Source organism: Genypterus blacodes, unplaced genomic scaffold, assembly GCF_046128005.1.
Source record: "Genypterus blacodes isolate CSIRO-AG114 ecotype Tasmania unplaced genomic scaffold, CSIRO-AGI_Gbla_v1 ptg000107l_1, whole genome shotgun sequence".
Taxonomy (NCBI): Eukaryota; Metazoa; Chordata; class Actinopteri; order Ophidiiformes; family Ophidiidae; genus Genypterus; species Genypterus blacodes.
Genome location: NW_027466911.1, coordinates 1,970,001 through 1,992,087, shown reverse-complemented (window position 1 = coordinate 1,992,087; position 22,087 = coordinate 1,970,001). Strand labels below are relative to the sequence as shown.

General features: G+C 47.0%; 2 protein-coding genes and 2 non-coding genes across 7 annotated transcripts in view; 2 read left to right on the top strand and 2 right to left on the bottom strand.

Annotated features, from left to right (window-relative positions):
• The first annotated feature begins 2,303 nt into the window (after positions 1-2,303).
• trnar-acg (transfer RNA arginine (anticodon ACG)) lies at positions 2,304-2,376 on the top strand. Its single transcript has one exon. It is a non-coding gene; the product is annotated as a tRNA-Arg (tRNA).
• A 160-nt stretch (positions 2,377-2,536) lies between these two features.
• On the top strand, positions 2,537-2,609 carry trnar-acg (transfer RNA arginine (anticodon ACG)). Its single transcript has one exon. It is a non-coding gene; the product is annotated as a tRNA-Arg (tRNA).
• Positions 2,610-2,978: 369 nt separating this feature from the next.
• limd1a (LIM domains containing 1a) lies at positions 2,979-17,958 on the bottom strand. Of its 4 annotated transcripts, none has more exons than XM_076160797.1 (8): positions 16,170-17,958; positions 11,341-11,442; positions 7,025-7,090; positions 6,288-6,355; positions 5,503-5,633; positions 4,741-4,792; positions 4,396-4,464; positions 2,979-4,011 (listed from the first exon to the last, which is right to left on the bottom strand). In XM_076160797.1, exons 1-8 carry the CDS (start codon positions 17,329-17,331, stop codon positions 3,883-3,885), a joined length of 1,779 nt encoding a protein of 592 aa, XP_076016912.1. In that variant the 5' UTR covers positions 17,332-17,958; the 3' UTR covers positions 2,979-3,882. The 4 variants fall into 4 exon arrangements, with proteins under 4 accessions (XP_076016912.1, XP_076016913.1, XP_076016914.1 ...); XM_076160798.1 differs by having other exon boundaries at positions 6,288-6,350; positions 7,023-7,090; positions 16,170-17,957; XM_076160799.1 differs by lacking the exons at positions 11,341-11,442; positions 16,170-17,958 and adding an exon at positions 8,728-9,452.
• A 3,951-nt stretch (positions 17,959-21,909) lies between these two features.
• Positions 21,910-22,087, bottom strand: part of lars2 (leucyl-tRNA synthetase 2, mitochondrial) — a 26,798-nt gene continuing 26,620 nt past the window's right edge. The window contains exon 21 of the mRNA XM_076160845.1: positions 21,910-22,087. This exon is cut by the window's right edge and continues 177 nt beyond it. Coding sequence (XP_076016960.1) covers positions 22,085-22,087 — 3 coding nt within the window. The 3' untranslated portion in view covers positions 21,910-22,084.

The following is a 22,087-nucleotide window of genomic DNA, read 5'->3' as shown; positions in this document are numbered from 1 at the left end:
GTTTAAGTTCCTGGGGACTTAATTGGACTGTGACCACCTCGGCCCTTGTCAAAAAGGCGCAGCAGGGACTCTGCTCGTCAGGCACACTGAAGAAGAACCATCTATTTGCAGAGCTGCTCAGAGCCTTCTACCAATGCTGTATAGAAAGCGTCCTAACATACTGTCTGACAGCTTGGTATGCAAACTGCACCGAGGCAGATCGCCAAAAACTCAAAAGGACTGTTAAAACAGCAGGAAAAATAATTGGACTTCCCCTGCCCTCTCTGGAGGACATTTTTAAGACTTGTTGTCTCCGCAGGAGCAACACCATCCTGAAAGATGCATCCCACCCTTGTAACTCCCTGTTCTGTCTGTTACCCTCTGGAAGGCGATACAGATCACTGAACACGCACACCACCAGACTGAAGAACAGCTTCTTTGTAAGGGCCATAAATGAGCTAAACAAAATCAAACATTAGACAAATTAGTACCCCAAAAGTCAATTGCAATATTGGGACAAATTGGGACACATTGGGACATATTGGGCATCTTCAGCTATGATGTCATGTGATGTCATATGGGGCAAGGGACATGTGATGTCATTTGGGGTGTGATGTTGTGATGTCATGATGTTATATGGGATGTTATGATGTCATGTGATGTCATGTGTCATATGTGATGTCATGGGATGTGGTGATGTCATATGGGATGTCATGTGATGTCGTGATGTCATATGGGATGTCGAGACATGTCATATGAGACATCTTGAGCTATTGGCTCAAAAATGATCATAATATATTGGGACATCTTGAGCTGTGGGACTACTTATGTTTTAATGTATGAATGGAACTGTGTGTTGTTTATTTATTTTTATATTTATTATTTATTATTTATTATTAGTTGTTTATTTATAGTTTATTGCTGTTATTTATTACTGTTCAAAGATTCAGGCACAGCACAAATGCATTTCGTTGTATTTTCATATACAATGACAATAAAAGCTATTCTATTCTATTCTATTCTATGAATAATGATATTTTTAACCTGCACGTTTACAATGTAAATAATCCATAATATATCATTGTAGACATAAAGGCTGTGTCTGGAATGTAAACAGGTCTGATATTTATGTCCGCGCTTAGATAAAACAATATGTAAGCTTTCAATCGTTTAAGAAATAACAATGAACGGCAAATATAGCATCAAAATACAAACACAAAGTGCGTCTCTTATATTAAAACCTCCGTCAAGGTCATAGATTTCACAAAAATCATTAAAAGTTGGCCAAATACTTTCAAACTATCATTTCTTTACTTTCTTTTCCAATGGAAGATTTGATAACATTCAGTTTGTCTCATCCATTGATTAATAGTTAATAGTTAATATTTGGTTCAATCAGTCTTTTTCATATCACATTACTAGAATTTGTTGTGTTTTAGTACAATGCTATTCTTCTCGGTGATGACTTAAAACAAACCACTGGTTGTGGAGTTTGGAAGACGAATCCGGAGTGAAGACAAAACCAACGCCTCCATCCTGGAGCAATGAAATCATCGAGCTGCTTATTGGCTACATTTGTGTGCGCGTGTGTGTGCGCGCGTGTGCGTGCGTGCGTGCGTGCGTGTATGTGTGTGTGCGTTTTCTATGAAATCTCATCCTCCAATGTTTATATTTTATAATATAGCAACTAAATTATAATACCAGAAAATAAATACACAAAAGGGAAATAAAAACTGACTGACTTAACTGACTTCTTCTTACTGTTGCTACTACAGAAATACAACTAGCACTTCTACTTTTATTACTGATACTTAAACTTATTCTAGTCTCACGCAACAACAAGAATACTACATAATAATTTGTTACTGTTTACTGTTTATTGGACCATAAACTCGGCATTACTTTCACCGTTGCGACACCTGCTGGCCAGAGGCGAGAAGAGGCGAGAGGAGGCGAGCAGAGGCGATAGGCAACATGGGTGAGAAACATGGAGTTGGTAAATTAAGCTTGAGTGGTTAAGTCCTAAAGTATTAAAGTAAGCCCACCTCAACTTAATCACGCCGATATATGTTCAGCTTTTGTTGACAGAAACGAACCTTTCCGCTAACACGCGACCCGAACATTAACATTAATTATTTTTTGTAAGTTAAATTAAAAAGTTAAATTATGCGCTGTGATGTATTTGCAGTAAAACTAACATGAATATTATTAAAAACGTGAATTTATTATTTTGTATGTAGATATACTGTATGTTGACAGACTGTAAACTGTCAAGGTTTACATAAAGTTTTATATAGCTATGCAAGTTCCTGATGGCCGCTAACGGGCTAGTGGCGCAATGGATAACGCGTCTGACTACGGATCAGAAGATTCTAGGTTCGACTCCTGGCTAGCTCGGAATGTTTTTATTTTTTATTTTACACAGATTACCTTGCTCTTTACAATTCACATCAAAATAAAAAGCCGCAAAACTGACCCCAAAAAGACCCCCGAAACCCCTTTCGCTCAACGTGCAGTGTACATTTCTAAATGGACGCACCTTGCAGGATATAGCACCGGGCTAGTGGCGCAATGGATAACGCGTCTGACTACGGATCAGAAGATTCTAGGTTCGACTCCTGGCTAGCTCGTCTCTCTTTTCTTCCCTGTAGGAGATCAGCCGCTGCTTGAGTGGACGTTCGTTAAGCTTACTTATTTCATTACACGACATATCTGGAAAAAGATATCTACTTTTACTTAGCATCGATAAAATAAAAACTTGGAATATTTGTTGAAGCAAAAACGAGCCAAACACTTTTCTCTATTGAATTACATTTATTGTTATTTCATTCTTTACAACCATAAAGCATACATTTATATGTTTGCTGTAAGTTTTAAGTTAATATACTCAGAAAATACATGGATCTAATTCAACAAGCAATTAAAATGCACTTTTCACAGCAAACCTAAAAAGAACTTAAGGGGGTAAATATAAGCCTACGTCGTTTTAAATAATATAATTGCATTTTTACTTCAAAATGTAAGAAAATATACTGATCAGCTTCTTCATAGATGCATAGTCTCATAATTCTCTCATATAAGTGCTGAGACAAGTTGTGTGTGAGTCCAGATGGCAGTTTGAGAGGATTATAATATTTAGCTCAGCATTCTTGTTTGGATGTAATAGAACCAAAATGTTTTTTTCTGCCTGTGTGAAATGTTAAACCCTGAGTATAACAACCTGAAGCAGAGCAAACTGAGCCGTCTCTGCATTGGAATACAGAAGTGTCTAAATGTTCCAATTTGTCATGTCTTTTGACAGTTGTGTTAACAAGTTACCTGCATGTTAGTGCGTGAGCGTTCCTTTCAGTACGGAGGAACAAATGGCACCCAGAGCGACCTGTGAAAAGCCTCTATAGATGATGTAAATGAGCACATCTGTTAATTGGAAGCTTCTGAAAGAGCTCAGTTAGTGAGCAGCTCAGCGTTCTCTCTGATGGGCGCCTGTGGTCTGTGGGACTTCATCTACACCTCTAAAGAGACAATTTATTCAGTCAATTGAAGTTGTATCACTCCTGGTATTATATAACAGCAGAAGTGTAAATGTTGAAGTTGAAGGCACGGCGGATATTAAATGAGTTTACAATATGATATTTACAATGCCGATACTACATCTATTTACACATTTCTTTGAATGCAAAGGGTATAATGCAGTGCTTCAATGTATTAAAAAGGGCTTTGGTATTCTGGTACTTCATTATTGGGTCAACACCTTCTTAGCTTTTATTAAACTCACTTCTTCATGGAGATTCCTCTCTAAAGTACAACTAAAACCATCATGGGTGATAGACTACAAAAAAACGACTACGTGTCCATTCCTTGTAGTTTCCTCCTAAATCCACAAGGTGGCGCCCCCCACTTGAGCTAGTGTTGATATGAGGGAGAGGCGCCGTTGGGATCGATGTGCTTGAGGTGGCAGGAGTGGCAGAGGAGGTGGCCATTCAGGGGGTAGCAGCGGTGACCCTCCTCATCGTTCAGCTCCATCTTACAGTCCTGAGGAGACACAGAGGAGGAAGACTTCAGACTGTTCCACCTCCTTATGGGACTGAGCCGCTACCACAGATGAACTGAGAAGCGTAAGAGGACGCATGAGTCCATTATGAACACGACATCGCCTCTACAAAACTCCTATTCGTCTTTGGCCAATCAGAAGTGGCGACTCTTCAGAAAAACTCTGAGATCGTGATGATGATGATGATAATGTGTGCTACGTTCCTGCTTTCCTCCATGACACATAATAAGCAGCATGACTAATATATGGAAAGTAAAGTGCTTTGATTACTTGAAATGAGAGATTTAACGGGGCCTGACTTTGCTTCATATTGATGGATGATCAGATCAGCATAAGTCCGTCTGTGTTGCTGTGTTGTTACCCACCTCACAGTGATAACACTCTACATGATAGTCCTTCTCCATGGATACAACCCGTACGGTTTCATCAGAGCCCTGGAGAGAAACGAAGAAGGCAACTGAAGTCACTCTGCAGAAAACACTCCACTGTCCTAATCTAAAGCTTTGAAGAGATGGACAGAGTGTGAGGATGCTGATGAAGCCAAAGACCTTCATCTGCTCCTCATCCTCTCAAATCCATCACCAGTGAAATACAATTATGTCTTATCATTCCACCAATGAATCGTATGAATATTAGACTGAGTTGAAGCTTTCTGTTCACACACACACCCTGCTGCTGGAGTGTGTGAGCTCAGACAGATGGAGTCTTACCTCAGAGGGCAGGATGGGCTGGTTACAGGCGGCACATTTAGGGGCCAGAACCCTGAGAGAGAGAAGAGAACAGACGTGAACAGAGCTGCAGCTGAGATGGTTCCACTTCACCTGACCTGAAATCACATTCCTTCCTTCTATGGAAAGAATGAGCAGAAAGTTTAGTGCTAATCTTGTCCTTCTTTCAACTTTACAGCAGCCCAGCTTCACTCTGTCTGTCTTGTTGTTTGAGGTGGGGGGAGGCCGGGTCTGCACATGTGTGCTGGCTGTGTGTCACGCAGCCACACCTCCAAGAAGGAGCAGAAAGAGCAGGAGCAAAATGGATTGGTTACTAACACACACACATCTGCAGATGGCTGGAACATGGACGTCTGGGAGAATCACAAAGGGCCTGTGAGTGTGGATGAGCATGAACGCAGCGCCAACACAAACACAGCAGTCAAGTTCAGAAAGGCTTCTCTGGATTAAGGATATTAAGTGCATCCTTTTAACAAACACACACACACAGTTTCCTCTTAATATCAGAAGCTGGGCTGCTGTGTGGACTCGGGTGTGTGTTGTTGTTGATCTGGCGGTGAGGAGCATTTGGCCCGGTGCCGCTCCTCTGACCTCTCACTGGGCAGCCATCTTCCCTCCCCCTTCCCTCTCCCTGCCCTGCATGTGCTCCTCATGTGTCCAGCACACGTGGCAGAGAGACTCCAAAACACGCGGACCTTTGCTCCACCTGATCCTGCGGGTGGAGTCACGGGTGCATGCTCTCACCTGTGATAGTCTTTGACGCAGTAGATCTTGTTCTCAGTGTCCACGGTGAAGGGCACCCCGTCCAGGCTCTCGTTACAGATGACACAGCGGAAACAGCCGGGGTGGTACGACTTCCCCAGCGCCTGCAGGATCTATGAGGACAGCAGGACCAAGAGCAGGACATCAAGTTAAACAGGAAAGAGGAACGGTTCTTGTGGGCAAACTGAGTCACCGCGGCGACAGAGAGCAGGTCAAAGCTAAGAAGAATTACAACTCTGAATAACTAAAGACACGCTGGAGGATCGGAGGGTTGATCTGAACGCAAACACAGACACACGTGTTGTTGTTGACTTCTTGTTGGATTCTAATAAGTTGCTGCTTTAAATCAATGAGCTGAATGACATTGAGTACAGTGCAGCTTTTATTCTCTTTACACAGACAAACCAACTGAAAGTATCTAAGCATGAGCCAGTGTGTGTGTGTGTGCGTGTGTGAGAGAAGGGAGGGGGGGATGGAAAGAGGGTGACACACACGCAAAGCCGTTACTTCCTCTTGAGCCGTTATCCAGATGTGCTCGCATAAAGCTTATTACGGGCCAAGTTGGTCTACGTTACGTCTGAGATCATCTGGTTCCATCACACACACACACACACACACACACACACACACACACACACACACACACACACACACACACACACACACACACACACACACACACACACACACACACACACACACACACACACACACACACACACACACACACACACACACACACACACAGAGAGAGAGAGAACGCTCACCATGTCCATGATCAGATGTCCACATGCGTTGCACTTGTCAGCAGACTGCTGGAAGCCTGAGTACTTCAACACAGAGAGACAAAGAGACACAGTAAAGAAGAAGAAGAGGAAGAATCCAAAGCCCTGGAGCGTCTTCAATGATGTGAAAGATTCTCGGCGACGTCTCACGGGCATAAAACACAAAGTGTCATCAAACTCAGATCGCTGGTTGGAGATGAAACTGAATTCCTCGTCTGGCCTCAGAGCGTCTCTGCACTCGCCGCCTGCTGGTCACACTGACATTTGATCTGTGCGCTCAGCGGTAATATTCATTATTGTTGAAATGTTGGAGTGAGCGTGTGTGTGTGTGTGAGGAGAGGAGGAAAACACTTGGTAAAAAAAACAAGTTTGAACTGTGTGATCGCAGCGTGAAAATGACCTCAGGATCTCTGAGAACACACGATGAAGCTTCTCCACCTTACTGCTGACAGCGGTGTGAAGTAGTGTGTGTGTGTGTCGTGGCTAAGCAGCATCTCTGATTACTAACCCCACCCTCGCCCCCTGCAGTACCACCCAGGGGAGGAAACTGATATCAAACGGCGGCTTTGAGACGCTGGAAACAAGGTCAGGAGGTCAATCTGCAACCTAAATCTCCCATGTAAACTTGAATCCTGACAGGTTGCATCATACACGCTGACTGATCAACCTGCCTGTGATCAACTCCATGGTTACAGGTATGTATGGGTTGTCTCTTACCAGGAAGTCCTCTTCACAGAAAACCTTCCCTCCCACGTAGTAGAAGGCTTTGCCTCTCAGCCGCCGACCTGCAGCACACAAACACGTACATTTACACATCAGAAACAAACTAACTCAGCACAGAAGCACAGTAGGAGGATTAAAGCCGGTCCAGTCTACCTTCTATAGTTACAGGGGAACTTTGAGCCAAAAATAAGCCACGGCGCTAATGTTTAACAGAGCAAAGTGATGAATTAGGGAACGGGACCCTGGTGCTTCATTCATTAAGACCTGGGGTCCATAAATCACATCAACTGAGGCCACTGTGTGTGTGTGTGATGTAATAATGGAGGGACACAGAGGGAGACAGAGACAGATGGGGGAAAGAGAGAGAGAGACAGAGATAGAGACGGAGAACACATCTGGATCAGCTGCATCAGTGAAAAACAGCAATTTGAATTCAATTAGCAGACAGGTGGAGCTGCTTAAAGGCTGTAATGGCGTCCATACCATTCTCCTCTTCTTCTTTGTTCCTTTCTGGCAGCATTCCACGTGCTGTAAGGGAGCTACAGTATATCTCAGTGTTTAAGTTCCCCCCTCACACACACACACACACACACGCAGCATACACTCCGCTCAGCTATTCCTGCTCAGGTCCCACAGGAAGAGGGAACATTCCACACATTTTCTATGTTGGGAGGTGAAGGAGGGGAGGGAGAGGAGGGGGTTAACCACAGCGGTGAACAGGAGCCTTCTTCATCTCCACAGCTCACACACACACACACAAACACACAAACACACAAACACACACACACACACACACACACCCGGATTGTCCCAAACAGCAGCTTAGCTCGAATCGTTGAACTGTTCGGTGAATGAATCGCAGAGGAAACGGCAAGGTGAAGAAAACGGCTGTTCTGCCTGTCTGCCTGTCTGCCTGTCTGTCTGTCTGTCTGTCTGTACGCTGTAGGTTACAATCTTTAAATGAGAAGATGATTCAGTCAAAGTTGATTGGTTGAAGAATCCCACAGACAAAAGAAACGCCAGAGCAATGAGTCAAGGTCGCCGCACAGCATTGAGGTCTGTCCCTGCCCGTCCCAGTCTGTCCCTGTCTGTTCCTCTCCGTCCCAGTCTGTCCCTGTCCGTCCCTCTCCGTCCCTGTCTGTTCCTCTCCGTCCCAGTCTGTCCCTGTCCGTCCCTGTCCGTCCCTCTCCGTTCCTGTCTGTTCCTCTCCGTCCCAGTCTATCCCTGTCCGTCCCTGTCCATCCCAGTCTGGACAATAAGCCCCTTTAGGAGGACAGTGTGGGACCGGCCTGGGGTAATTACTCACAGACAGAGTTTGAAAGTGCGTCTGGGGAGGATGAGGGGGACGAACGTGAGACACGGGCCGCTCCTCTTCGTCACATTCCAGCGTCTTCCTCTCCTCTGAGTCACGCAGGGAAAGGCCCCGAGCGTGGAGCAGCGATAAGAGCGGCTTAATTAAAGTCAGCAGCCGCGGCCGGCGGTTTGAAAAGTGCCGGGGAAGGATTGTGGCGATTTCCCTCTTTCATATAAATGTAAAATACCTGAGGGACGGAACCCAACCAGAGGAGCGACTCTAATTAGAACATTCAGTGAATTCCTTTGTGGAACCCAAGCAGAAAATAAGCAATTAACAACGACCCCAGCGTGACCTCACTGATGGAGCCGCCGCCCCGGTGCTTCCTGGGAGAGACGCACTGACCTGAAACGTCCAGAAACATTTCAGGCCGTTTCAGTCTGAGCTTCAGTCTCATCAGGTCATCGCCTCTGTGCCGATCGTAACTGATGATCAGATCTGCTGTCGTAACAGGAGACAGTGAAGCTTCTGATCAAACTCTGCTCAGTCCTGCTAAGTGCGAGCAAGATGACGGTGGAGGGAGAGAGAGCGAGGCCACGCTGGCGTCATGAAGTAACAGCCGAGTCATCACGTGCTTCACACAGTCACCAAGTCATTTCCTCTGTGTTTCTTTCTATATATAGACCCTGGAGAATACAGCAGAGGGTCTAAAGAGGAGACAGAAGGTGTTAAAGTGGAGGAACTCGGACCACAGACGCTCTCAGGCCTTCTTCTCTCCTCTCTCACTCCGTTTCTTTCCCTGATCCACTGATTTCTTCAACCGGACAAACAGGACAAACATCTGGACTTTGGTTCTCAATAGCTGAGGAGCCTGTTTGGTGACCGTCAATGATTAAGCCTGCGGGCGGTGGAGTGTGAATCCCAAACTCTCCTGGCCAGCAGGAATGTTCCCCTGCCTGCTCGGCGCTCTGGGAGGGTCACGCTCAGAAAGGCTCTTATGTAACTCCAGCGGCATGACGGGGGTCTTGTGATCGAGATTTTGGGAGATGAGGATGAGAGGCGGCGTCTCACATGAGCTCAGTGTATTGCGTGCGTGGGGAACATGTGTGAAGCATGCGTATCTATCTACCCCCCCCCCCCCCCCCCCCCTCGGCGTGTGGTGGGCGGTGCCGCTCTGACACTGAATGGCCTCCCTGTGCTGCTCTCTGGGTCCCAGCTGACATAACAGCGCCCAGTGTCCTCCTGGAGCCCGACTGAGCGACCTGCTGTGGGGAGGGAGGGAGGGTGTGTGTGTGTGTGTGTGTGTGTGTGTTTGTGTGTGGGTCTACAGGGCCCCCCTGTGCCTGCATTCCTCCCCAGCTGAGATGCTTTCACCCTGGGGCCACTCACGCCAAGCACAACCTTTATGCCCTCACATGGTGGAAGCTATGAGCGGTATGTGTGTACCCGCTAACCCCCCCCCCCCCCCCCCCCCAACACACACACATTCACACACACTTTTAGACATCAAACTCTCTCTAAACACACACAGGAGGATAAAAGACAGAACCGGACATGAGGGGGTCAAAGGTGCTGCAGAATAATGCACCTGGTCCAGGAGTCTGCTGGGAAACTGAGCTGATGAAGAGGAAGGGGGAAGAATCGGTATGAAGGCTAAAAAACGCCGATGCTTTAAAACCCTTCAGTAACAGAATGTGTGAGAACAAAGTTCTTACACACAGTTACATCAAAGACGTGATTCCCTCCAGAAAATGTGTTTAATCTGATCTAACGCCGAAGACGAATTCCCGCCCGACGTCTTCACAGACATTCGTGCAGCACATCTGCGACGCCACAAAGAGGAGCGAGCTGGAGAGAGACACTTTGGGGAGACGGAGTGCTGGGGAGGAAGAAACATTAATGAGCTCAGACCAATCAGCCGCAGCCTCACTGATGCAGCTGAGCCTCGTTTTAAGAGAACGACACGTCAAACTCTGCTGACTCAAGGTGTGGAAACAGACTCAATCTACCAAACTCACTTTGGGTGGACAGCAACGTGTGTGTGTCCCAACATGTTAAAGGAGCCGTCCTTCACACTCTCACTCACACACACACACACACACACACACCCATACACACACACCACTATAACCACAGAAATGAGCAGCGATTATCGGGGGCAGCAAATGATGCAACTAAAACAATGGTTGATGTCATGAGGAGGCGTTGCTCAGTTCTTTCATTCCGACTCTGATTCACTCCGTCTGAGCCTTGAAGCGTCTCTGAAACACAAACACACACATATTGTCCTCTAGGCTGTTGTTCTAAGCTATTCACAGACCAACGCGCCCCCTTCAATCATGACTCAAGGACTCTCAGTGTGTATGTCCACTTAACAAAAGGACCTAACTACACTCACAAACACGCTTCGAATGATTTCATTGAGCGACCGGACGGATGAATGAGCCGGTAGAGCGCTCTCGTCTCGTCTTCCTCCCGGCGTCTCAGCGTCTCCGCTCGCTCGCCTGCTCTTTGTGTGGAACCGCAAGGATTGACTGACACGCCCAGTAACCAAACACGGGCGGCGCTTGACTGTAATCCAGCTCCGATTGTGTGTTTGCGCTCTGAGCAGCGGGTGACTGACAAAGAAGAGCAGCGGGAACCATTCAGAGGAACATGAGGCCATTAGTCAGGAGGTGACGGGAGATTAAACGGGGCGACGAGAACAAGAGGAGGAGAGTGACGGGCAGCCAAGGTCACTTAAGCCCCAGAACAAGGCAGGAATGTTTTCAGGACGCCACACAAGTGGTTCAGTCACGACTCTGACCGGAAGATTCCAGCTGTAAATGGACACGGAGACGCATGAACCGCTCCATTACTCACAGAATGTTGTTTTCACGACACTTTGCAGCACTATCACTCACTTCTAGTTTCTTCTGGAGGTTGACTTGCTCTTCCTAACATGTTCTCAGGAACAGTGTGTGTGTGTGTGTGTGTGTGTGTGTGTGTGTGTGTGTGTGTGTGTGTGTGTGTACTTACTGCAGGAGCTGCAGGTGAAGCAGCTGTCATGGTAGAGGCTCCCCATCGCCTGGCAGGCCTGGTTGGCTCCGTACACCACCTTGTTACACTTCACACACATCCCTGGAAACACAACACATCACCGAGTCAGACACAGGAAAACACACAGTCGGGTCTCCTCACTCATAGTTCAGTGAGACGATACGCTGGTGTAGATAAGAGATGTGAGAGTGAGAGTAGTGTGTGTGTGTGTGTGTGTGTGTGTGTGTGTGTGTGTGTGTGTGTGTGTGTTTGTGTGTGTGTGTCGGTGATCCAATGAAAGTAGACAAAAACAATGGAATCCCTTCACTAGCCAGGAAGCAAAGAGGGAAAATACGTCTTGATTTGCTTGTTTGACTTGGCGTAGAGACAAGCCGCTTAATGAATACTTTGACAGAAGCCCAAGTGTTCCTGACGCACACACGCACACATAGACACACAACCCCAGGCGGCTTGACAATGTTCCATCAACCTGTTCCAGCCCAAACACATTAGCATCGGACCCGCGGAGCAGATGAGGAAGAACGGGACACAAACACCCAAACAGGGAAGTAACAGCTCTCTAGTCTGAACTGGATAAAGATGAGAGGTTTATACATTCATACTTAAGTTCAATACTTGAGCCTAAATCTGTACGATGAAAGTCCAGAGCGTTCCTTATGTGTGTGTGTCTTATTTCTGTGTGTATTTGTGTGTTATCCCAGGACAAGTCCCTGGAGAAGATGGCGGCCTCGTCCAGCCCAGTTCAGCTCAGCCCAGGATACCGACAAAGGCTCCTGTGTGTCCACTACACACAGGAGCACACACACAGTCACCTTGTCTAAATGTGACTGGACGCCTCTCAGCCTTGGCGGTAATAGAATATACATCTGGTCTATATATATACATATGATCCATGTAAGCTTCTCCTGAGGCCACATCATCGGGGGCTGGAGGGGAGATTGGGAGATAAATGGGATATTATTAGAGAGCAAGGGAATGCTGCTCTTATGTAAGCAACTTTGTTTTCATGGAAACAAGAAACACGGGTCGCCGTGCCCTCGTGAGCAGCGAGCGGGGGAACAGACAACACCGTTTTCTGTTCCACTTTGACCAGAGACACCTGAGAGAGACGAACGAATGAATGAGGCACAGATTTCCCCAAAATCAGCCAAGGACATTTTTCCGCTTTAAATCTCTGATAGCTCTGATTTGTTTATAAGTCCCGACAGAGTAAAGCTGCAGTAAACGTCGCCCTCTCTCATCTCTCTTCCTGTTGGGGGACTGACATTCCTTGTTTTGGTAACAGCCCCCCCCCCGCCCCCCCGCTGGCTGGTCCACTACAAATCTGCCTATGGCCAGACTCCCGTATTCCAAAACACTGGGATTATTCAGGGGGCTTGCTGCTGGCTTAAAAGGGGGAGGGGGGGGGAATCAAAACATGGAGCCAAAGCGTCGCCCCCCCCCTTCCTCCCCCTCACCTTTACCAGCTGTCAAAACTCTGGGTGCTGCTCGCTCTCGCCAGCCACCAAGTGAAAGCTGAGCCCCTGAATGCACCACAGCAGCTACTGGAGCCACAACTGGAGACATCAACCAGGGGACAAACCCTAACCCAAGACTCAACCTTTAAGTCATTATCGCAGCTTTACTTTTGATTGAATTGAGGTAATGATTGGGCTACGAAAAAAGAAGCAACCTTGTAAAGTAATAAAAGACGCTTTGTGTCGAAAGAATTTTTCGGAAACAAATCGAAAATTTGGCAAAAACTAAAGAATCTCTCCCAATAACTTAAAATTCAACTTTAGATTCCAGATGGATCGAACTAACAAGTCTAGACGGCTCGTGTCACCAAGAGAAGATGGATCCTGGAGTTGTATAATGTTTGTCTGTTGCATCATTTTGTAACTTATACCCACCGGGTTCACAGACGCCACACCCACCAGAGACGAGAGACGCACATGACAACCCCACATCCACTTGAACACACACACACACACACATGTGCAGGCATATCAAAGCCAGGTTCCAAAGTCCTGCCAGAGCAGAAGCCAAGATTCCCTGGGAAGAGTGAGGACGAAGGTTTCCACCCGACAACCAGATGGGATAAATTAATCTTCCATCTCAACACTAAACACTCGACTGTGTGTGTGTGTGTGTGTGTGTGTGTGTGTGTGTGTGTGTGTGTGTGTGTGTGTGAAAGGCAGAGGACGCACACTGGGATGTCCCACCACTATTTCCCTCTCGGATGAACTTGCACTATAAATCTCGCAGCCGCTCCGTCTCTTGTGGCTGAAAGACAAAGACGCGTCGGTGAACTTGACCCGATCCCTGTGTTTGTGCGGTCAGCCATCCCGCCGCTCCACAGGCACCTTCACGCTCGTCTGGGACTCCCCCTCCCCTTCGCATCTCCGGCCCTCATTTTTTAAATTCCTCCTTCTTTTGCTCCAGACATTCCTCAGCGTTCCCCCCGGTGCAACTCTCTGGCACGGGACTCGGTTTCCCAGAACCTCCAGCTGCAGTTGTGCCAATCAGCACTCGGTGTACAGACGGGAAGTTTGATGGTTTTCCAGCTCATCAGATACTATATCGAACTCCAGACAACGTTTATGAATTTCAGGGAAAGTTGGTCATTGATGTTGTTTCTTACCAGGTCCGTGGCCTTAGAACGGACCCTGATCTCTTAAACAGGGCAAAGACAGAAGTCATGCAGGCCACAAAAAGAATGAAGGCATCGACTAGATTCCCAAATAGGAATGTGTTAAGCTAAGCACCTGTTAAATCGATTTTCTCTGGACACCATTTTACATTTCCACAACGATCTCAGCAACTTTGCCCAAGCGGATGAACAGGAAGCACTCAGGAGTTAGCAGATCAGATCTATAAGGTGAACCTGTTTCTGCCCAACGAAGACCAATGGCTTCACATAGAGCTACAGCTTCACATAGAGCTACAGCTTCCCACAGAGCTACAGCTTCTAGAGGCTTTTTTCGGACGGCAAATGTCGGCAAAAACGATGTCAAATCCCAGGAGTATCACTTGAAAGCCACAGGAAATGAAGTCCTGTGAGAGAGAACATGGACTGTAATATATCTATAACATATCACTGAACAATGACTGAAGCCAAATCGGAAGGTCTTCTACGGTGAAGCTGAACTTTGTGCCTACACACACGCACACGCTTTGTTTTATTCTGGAATGAAAGCAGCGTGACTCAGAAGCTGAGCCGGGCTGTGGAGGGAAACTCCATCCAGCGTGTGGGCTATGAGGGGACGTGTGTTTGTGGAGGCTAGATGAGACCATCGCCCCACGCTGCTGCTGCTGCTGCTGCTGCTGCTCACTTGGCTCTCATGCGTATCTGAAACATTCACTTCCATGAGCATCGTCGTGACAGTCGCACACACCAGACAATCTCCTCTCACACACCAAGATAAGCACTCCAGGGGGGGCTTATGACATTCCAGAAGCACTATGTGTGTGTGTGTGTGTGTGTGTGTGTGTGTGTGTGTGTGTGTGTGTGTGTGTGTGTGTGTGTGTGTGTGTGTGTGTGTGTGTGTGTGTGTAAGGGGGTGCTCTGCGGTCAACACGACATCTCCCGTCTCACGCTCTCTCCCTCCCTCTGTCCCTCCCTTCCTGAGGCAGGATGTGCCGTCTTGATGAGTGGCCTTGTGCTTCCAACACCTGGTCAACACATGAGCACCGACTTACTGGGAAACACAACACAACCTGCACCGCTCCTTCATACAACTCACACACACACCTCTGAGGCAGCGAGCGGAGGAGGACCTCACCTGAGTCTGAAGCACTAAACACCTACAGCGGCAGTAAATGTGGCAAACACTAATGACTTGTGATGAAAGATTGTGTGACAAGTGCTGCGTGTCAGCTCGTAAAGACTCCATGGTTTTCCAATAAAGCTTTTGTTTCCTGATCGCACTCCCACAGTCCAGATAGTCAGCGGAATTACAACAAGCACTGATAAAGGGAATAGAAACCAGTGTGTTCTGCTGATGATGGACATTCTTCACTCGCCCTGCCCACCTTCTCTCTCTCTTATTTACTGACTTTGTTAGGAGCGAATCACAGTCTGAGAATTAAGACTCGGGTACTGATCCGTCACGGTTCATAGTTTGCTGTTTTAAAATGTAATATAATCCAATGCAAAGACGATAAAGTACAAAAGAACGTGTAGGAGGAAAGAGCATTGTTGATTGTTCCTAAGGTGGACAAAGTACATGAACTGGAAGAGTCACAGCACTATCGTTCATTATCGCTTTCATTATCACTTTGGAGGACGTGGGGTAAGACAAAGTGTGACTACTGAATGTGTAAGCACGGGGTCTGTGGCAATGATGTCATTTAGTTAGTCAACAGTTAATACCAGTCAAAGAAACAACCCTGAAATGGGGGAAAATGGAACAGACTTGAGGCGGTGATCGCACCAATGGCCTTAATCGTTGATGCTGCCTCAGTTGCGTTCCATTAGATATTTAAGAGATTAGAGATAAAAGGACAACATTCTTCTAACTGACCCTGTTACAAGAACCAACTCGTGAAGAATTTCTAAATGAGATCAATTAGAAAGTGGATGGCGATGGAATCCATGAAGGATCCCAATAAAGAGACTCCGGTGTCTCCAGTTTGATATTACAATGAGATTTGGATGCTGATTGCAAATAAAGGCTTCAATATTTTTGACTTTCCTCATATAATTCAGTATCGATCTAAAAGTGGAAACAGCCGGCTTGACTAAATGCACCATGTGTGTCTCTACACCAACTGTGACATTAGTGGTCTTACAGAAGCCCCCTTGTTGGCGGTCGAAAGAGTCTTACCAAAGTAGTCAGCCTTTGGTTGGGCATCCATCTCTTTCTCCAGGCGTTTGGTGAGGGCTTCTAACTTCATCTCAGCTGGTGAAGGTCCCTGGTCTGAGGGCTGGCAGGGCTGATGGACGGGCTTGGGGGAGCCTTCAGCATGAGCGCTCACTACCTGTCCAGGGCCGGACATTTGGCTCTGACCTTGCGCGTGGCTGAAGATCCTGGAGACGGTCCCAGGGGTCGGGGCAGGAGCAGACACCTGGGCTGTGTCAGAAGGTGCAGGGAGGACGGGGGCAGGTGCCACGGGACCATTGTGCCGGGGGTCTGAATAGTTGTCATAGGGTCTGGAGGTTGGAGAAGGTGGTGTGTGGACCTCAGCTCTTCCGGTGAAGGCACTTAGAGGTGGTGCAGCGGGGATGAGGTCTGGCGTTACCGAGGGAGAAGTTTCTCCTGGCCAGGCCCTGGAGGACCCGGGGGCAGGGGAGGATGGACTCCGCCTGACTGGGGGGGTGACAGGCTGGTTCTGCTGAGATGGAGGACTGATGGGTGCTGGAGGTGCAGACAGGCGCTGAGGCAGCCTGTCAGACCCGGAGGGAGAGAGCTGGCTCGGGCTGGAAGGGGCCCAGGCACCGGAGGGGCTGCCCGGGTGCCTGGGAGCCTGTGTGGGCGCGCTGTTTCCTGGGCTGGGGGGAGCCGGGGTGTGGTGCTGCTGGTATGAATGTGGCTCCAAGCGCTCCTTATTATCGTAATTGTTTCCGTAGCCATACGCCCTGCCGGCTGGAGCTTCACACGGGGCGCCTGCGTGTCTCTGGCCATCAAACTGTGCGTACGGACCCCCAGCAGCGATGCCCGGCAAAGGGCCAGACAGGATCGGGGGCTTGGCCGCGGCCTCCCCCGGCTGCCTGAAGCTGTTAATAGGCGGCCTGTCTTTGGTGCAGTAGGCGCTGTTGTGCCCTCCATTCATCTTCAGCGCCGTGGTGGTCTTCGCCAGCTCCTCTTGGTGCTTCTGCATGTGGATTTTAGTCATTTTGGAGGCGAAAACTTTCCTCGTCTCTTCGAAATCGGGGTTGTTTCCTGCATCTCTCCTCGTTCGAAACAAACCATCTCTGGACGCCTCGTACATGTTCAGGTCCTCGATAAATTTACTCGCTTCGAGACCTAAATCCTCATATTTATCCATTTTGATGATGTTTTAGCGTGGCAGCTTCTGTAAAATCAAATAAAAAACAAGCGGTTCAAAGTTTTTCAAACTTTCCCGGTGTGAGTTGCTCGCTTACTGTCCGGCGGCTTGACAGGAGAATTCAGACCGAGAGGCAACTTTAATCCGCTATTTCAAACTTTTACCGTCCTTTTTCTTCCCTCTCAGTAAAGAATTAAAAACCGTAAAGCTCCTCGTCCTCCTCGGTGAGCTTCTCCGTCCCGCTTTAGCTCCTCCGCAGCGCGAACAAGCCGCCGTGTGTGCGGTTATAAACGCTAGCAGATCCCGGGAGCCGATAGCCTGAACGACCCCGCAGACTCGCCCCCTCCTCCCGCGGCACAGTCCCAGCGGGGCGCCCTCATTCACAACTTCGCCCCTGCGCTGCTCCGCCGAGGCGGGGGAAAGTAGTGAAAAGTCGGTAATAAAATAAAAATAAATACAGATAAAACTCGGTTCGGTGTGTGGTTAGCAGCGCGGCGGGAGGTGAGTGGAGAGTTGCCCGGTGTTGACGCCTGCACCGTGGGATAGTGTCCGCGCGGAGCCTTACGTGGCCACCGGGCGGTAGTGGGACAGGCAGACCGGAGGAGCGGCGCGGTTTAAAGGCACAGAGCTGCTGAGGCTCGGCAGTGGGCTGGATGAAGTCACGAGTGACTCACTAGCCGGACGCCTATTTTAAGAATGCTGCCTTTTTTCTACTCATTCATTTTGAATCTACTTTGAGTCACGGGAGCATAAAGTGGGTTGAAGTTTTGCTCCATAGAAAATAGAAAGAGCTGTGCTTTTTTTCAGCTTTTTAAGACTTACTTTAGTTTGCTACTGAATCAACTCCAATACAATTTTAACCCTTTCTGTCACAATTAAAAAGACATTTGACCGTTTGAAATTTTGATTGATGCAGGCCCAGCTCTGGCATTTCGGAGGTCCTTTTGCATGAAATTGGGCCCCCTCCCTGTCACTACAATGGACACCATCTCTTTAAAAAGGTTTAAATGGTGATAATAGAGATGTTATAGGGACTGAAATAGCAGTATGGTAATCCACTCATTGCTGCGGAGGCACAGGATTACTCACCAAACCTGGTTGAGCCAAAAGACATGAAACACTTTTCCGATTCATTGTTTTTCCACAAACTTTATATTCTGTACATGCTGTGTTATTAAAGTGTTTGCCACGCCGATGCAGCTATTTAAAGCCGTCCTGCATCTCATTAAACCCCAATAACACAGAATGCACACATACATACATAAATGTGCTACAATTAGGTGGCAGGACCTCAAATGGGTTTTGGGTGGTTCATACTTGTGGTGGAGTCTGTGTATCCCCCTCATTTTGCCTCAATTACATCACATATTCCTATTCCTCTGTACATCAAAGAGACAAAGCCACACACACACTCACTCCGCCCTCTTTACATTGTATCCCAGCCTGAAAGTTTGGATAAAGTGAGTCAGCAGTAGGACACGGTTGCTGTGCTCTGTATGGGACACCACGTCCCACAGCAAACACAAAGGGACAGATTTGATTTGTGTCCTTAATGTGTATACTGTACATGCATATTGTGTACATGAGTATTTGTATCCTGCCTGATATGAGGAAGTATGGAGCCAGTGTGTTCAGCATCTAGACTGCTGCTGTAATTACAAGAAAAGGTCTAGAAGGCACAGTGTGTACTTTTGTTAACATTTAGATTAATCCGCCTTTGCAGCAAATATGAAGATATAGACACTATTTGTAGATGAGAGCTGTGCACTCACAGACATGTACCAAGAAAGTATTAGCAGCCGTTTCTATAACATTCAAACACTGAATTTCTGATTTCCAATCTAAAACAGATGCGTGAATATTTTTATGAGTTCCTATGTGTTTTGCTGCAGTAATGACTTAATAAAATGTCTCCTGTGCAGGTTCGTTAAAAGATGTGGAAACAACAACAGGGATTTTGGAAAAGTTGAGATCATTTGTTTCAGGTGATTATGTTAACAGCTCCAACGTGGAACGCTCAGTACCTGGGGAGTAAACAACTAATGATATTGCTCAAGGTTAATACAAACATATAACACTAATATTCTCCTCTGGCATGCAAAGTGACTTAATAGTGAAGTACTGGAAGTGTTTTCGTAGTTAGATTCTGCTCATCATATTAGAAACAAACATTCAAAGAGCTTCTACAATAGATCGTTACACCAAATTCATGCATGGCAATTATTGGCAGCAGAAAGGCTTACACTGTGACACAGCTGCTAATAGCTCAGTCGGTTTAATTCTAGAGCTGGTGAGGAGGAAAAGACATCATTAAAGCCTAACAAGCATGAATAAGGAGGGTAAATAGGACAATAAGATCATTTAGATGAATGGGAAGAGAAGTGAAACTAAATTCAGCAGTGATAAAAACAAAAACCAAGGCCGTAATGTAACACAGATCACTCAGCTCTGCTAGGTGTCACACAATTTGATGTATTGTCTTACACACAGTATGTGCATATAGAATACACACACTGAATGCCTGTGCACCATCTTAAGACTTGAATTAAAGTGGATGTAATCAAGGTCTCTAGGGATGTAGTATGTTTACGTGCACGTCTATTCTCATCAAATTAAGGCAATAAATTGATTTCTTTCTATCACGTCAACATCATGTTCCAGATTGAAGTCCACATAAATTGACTCGGGCGTCACAACAATAGATGAACTGATTATACGTAAATACTCAAGCGTGTAAATGCTACATTGGTGTTGCATTGTGTGTGTGCGTTTCTTCACCAAGCATACTTTGTCTCATGTACACATTTGTGCATAATTCAGATGAATTCCTGTGAACACACTTGCATTGATGAGTCACAAAAGCCTGGACACACTCGCGATGATTCAGTGCTGTAAGACGATTTAACACAAAAACATTGAAGGAGAGCAAAAACTATCTATAGGCCTTTTCCATACATTCACAAAAGGATTTCCAGCTCTCTACAGCCCCAATTTGCTGTTACTATGGTGAGGTAAACAAGTGAATAACTTTGGCAGTTGTGGTTCACTCACTCACATAGCATGATGTAAGCTTGATCCCCCCCAAAACAATTAAAGGACTTGGGGAAAATCTCCACACAGTGAGCTCACAGTGAAACTATTGGATGACCCAATCAGCAGTCTTAAGGTCAGCATTGATGATAATGAGCTCTGGCGTCACGGCGTCCCCCTGTGAGAACAACACGCCCCAAACCAGGGACTCAAGATGAAGGGACTCATTTTAGAATCAGAGACAACCCGAGCTGTAACATCTCCAGGGTTAAAGGAAACTATAAAGACTTGGGTCTCAGAAGAAAGAGTCACCGGGGAGGTCTGTTGCCTATTCAATGATCCAAGTTGTCATGGAAACTGCAGAGCTGACGAAAAGTGTTAAATGACTCCAGCGGCTGTCGGTGACAAAATTAATTATTACAGGAAATGTAGCCGTACTTGTCAAATTCCATTTCCAATACCCCACTAAGCAGCGATGTGATGACTGGATCCCGGGGAACCCGGAGAGCAGCGACGGTGCTGCTGTTTGCTTTGTGACACAGCAACTTCTGCCTCCAGCTTCACGTTTAAGCCAGATCCAGTTCAGATCTGTTGTTGTTTTTTGAAAGCTAGTGTTACTCACAGAGAAAGAGGTGTGAAGCAAACCTGCACCAATCCAGAGAGAGATCAGGTTATTCAACACGAGCAGCCTGAAAGAATGAAACACAGGGATGAGCATTCACAAATACAGCATTTCTCTAAAGCTTTGTGGCAACAGCAGAGAGCAGAGCGAAGGCTTTGGCTCGCCGCCCGCCTCCCCTTACTCCTGGTGTCTCTTCCTGTTATTCGGTCTCCTGTGAGCCTTTTCCTGTCATCTGATGGGGAGAGATAAAGCATATGTACGCAGGGAAAAGGTTAGCGGGGGATCAGCCAGGAATGTTTACTTTACATTTGCTCTATTCACAAGCACCTCAACCTAGAGTATTTATTGACCTTGATCATCATGTAGAATAACAAACAAAGAGATCACATTCGCCCTTGTTCGTCCACATTAAAGAGCAGATTGGACTCTAAGACGAACAAGCGCTGCACTGTATCGTATGACAAACTGCTGCTTACTCACTCAGCCTTCAAATATAGGCTGGTGGGGGGCACACGTGGATACATTTCAAAGCCGAATGGGTTTGCTCCCTCTGCCAGGACGAGTCAAACGGGGCCTCGCTATTAAGCAGAGCAGTGACAGAGAGTTGACAGGCACCAGCACTATGACTGGATTAGCCCCAATCAAGAGCTGTGATGGAAAACGAGCGGCAAAGCGCCCGCCGGTCACACACGCTCTGCTGGCAAGACATCCAGGCACAAAGGTCACACGTCCAGTAAGCCCAAACAGTGCGTCCATGTACGGTGCTGGGGAGAGGAGGAGTCAAACAGCGATAAAGAGGCAGGATCACATCAGCTGAGACACGGAGCAGACGGGCGGGCAGATGGAGGTGTGAAGCTGCGGCTCAGGGTGCGATACCGTGGTGCCACGGGAATCTGAAGTGGTGTTTGACTAAAATAGAGGACGGCTTCAGTGTGCCATTTGATTCTTTTATTAAAAACAGGAAAATATAAATAAATGTGTCTTTGGGTTCTATTTACATTTCCATGATGATGCTTAAGCTTGAGGAGATTAAAAAAAGGCCACCCGTCCTCATGCAGAGTCTGTAATTCGCCGCCCCCCAACAGGAAGAGAAGAGAAACATCA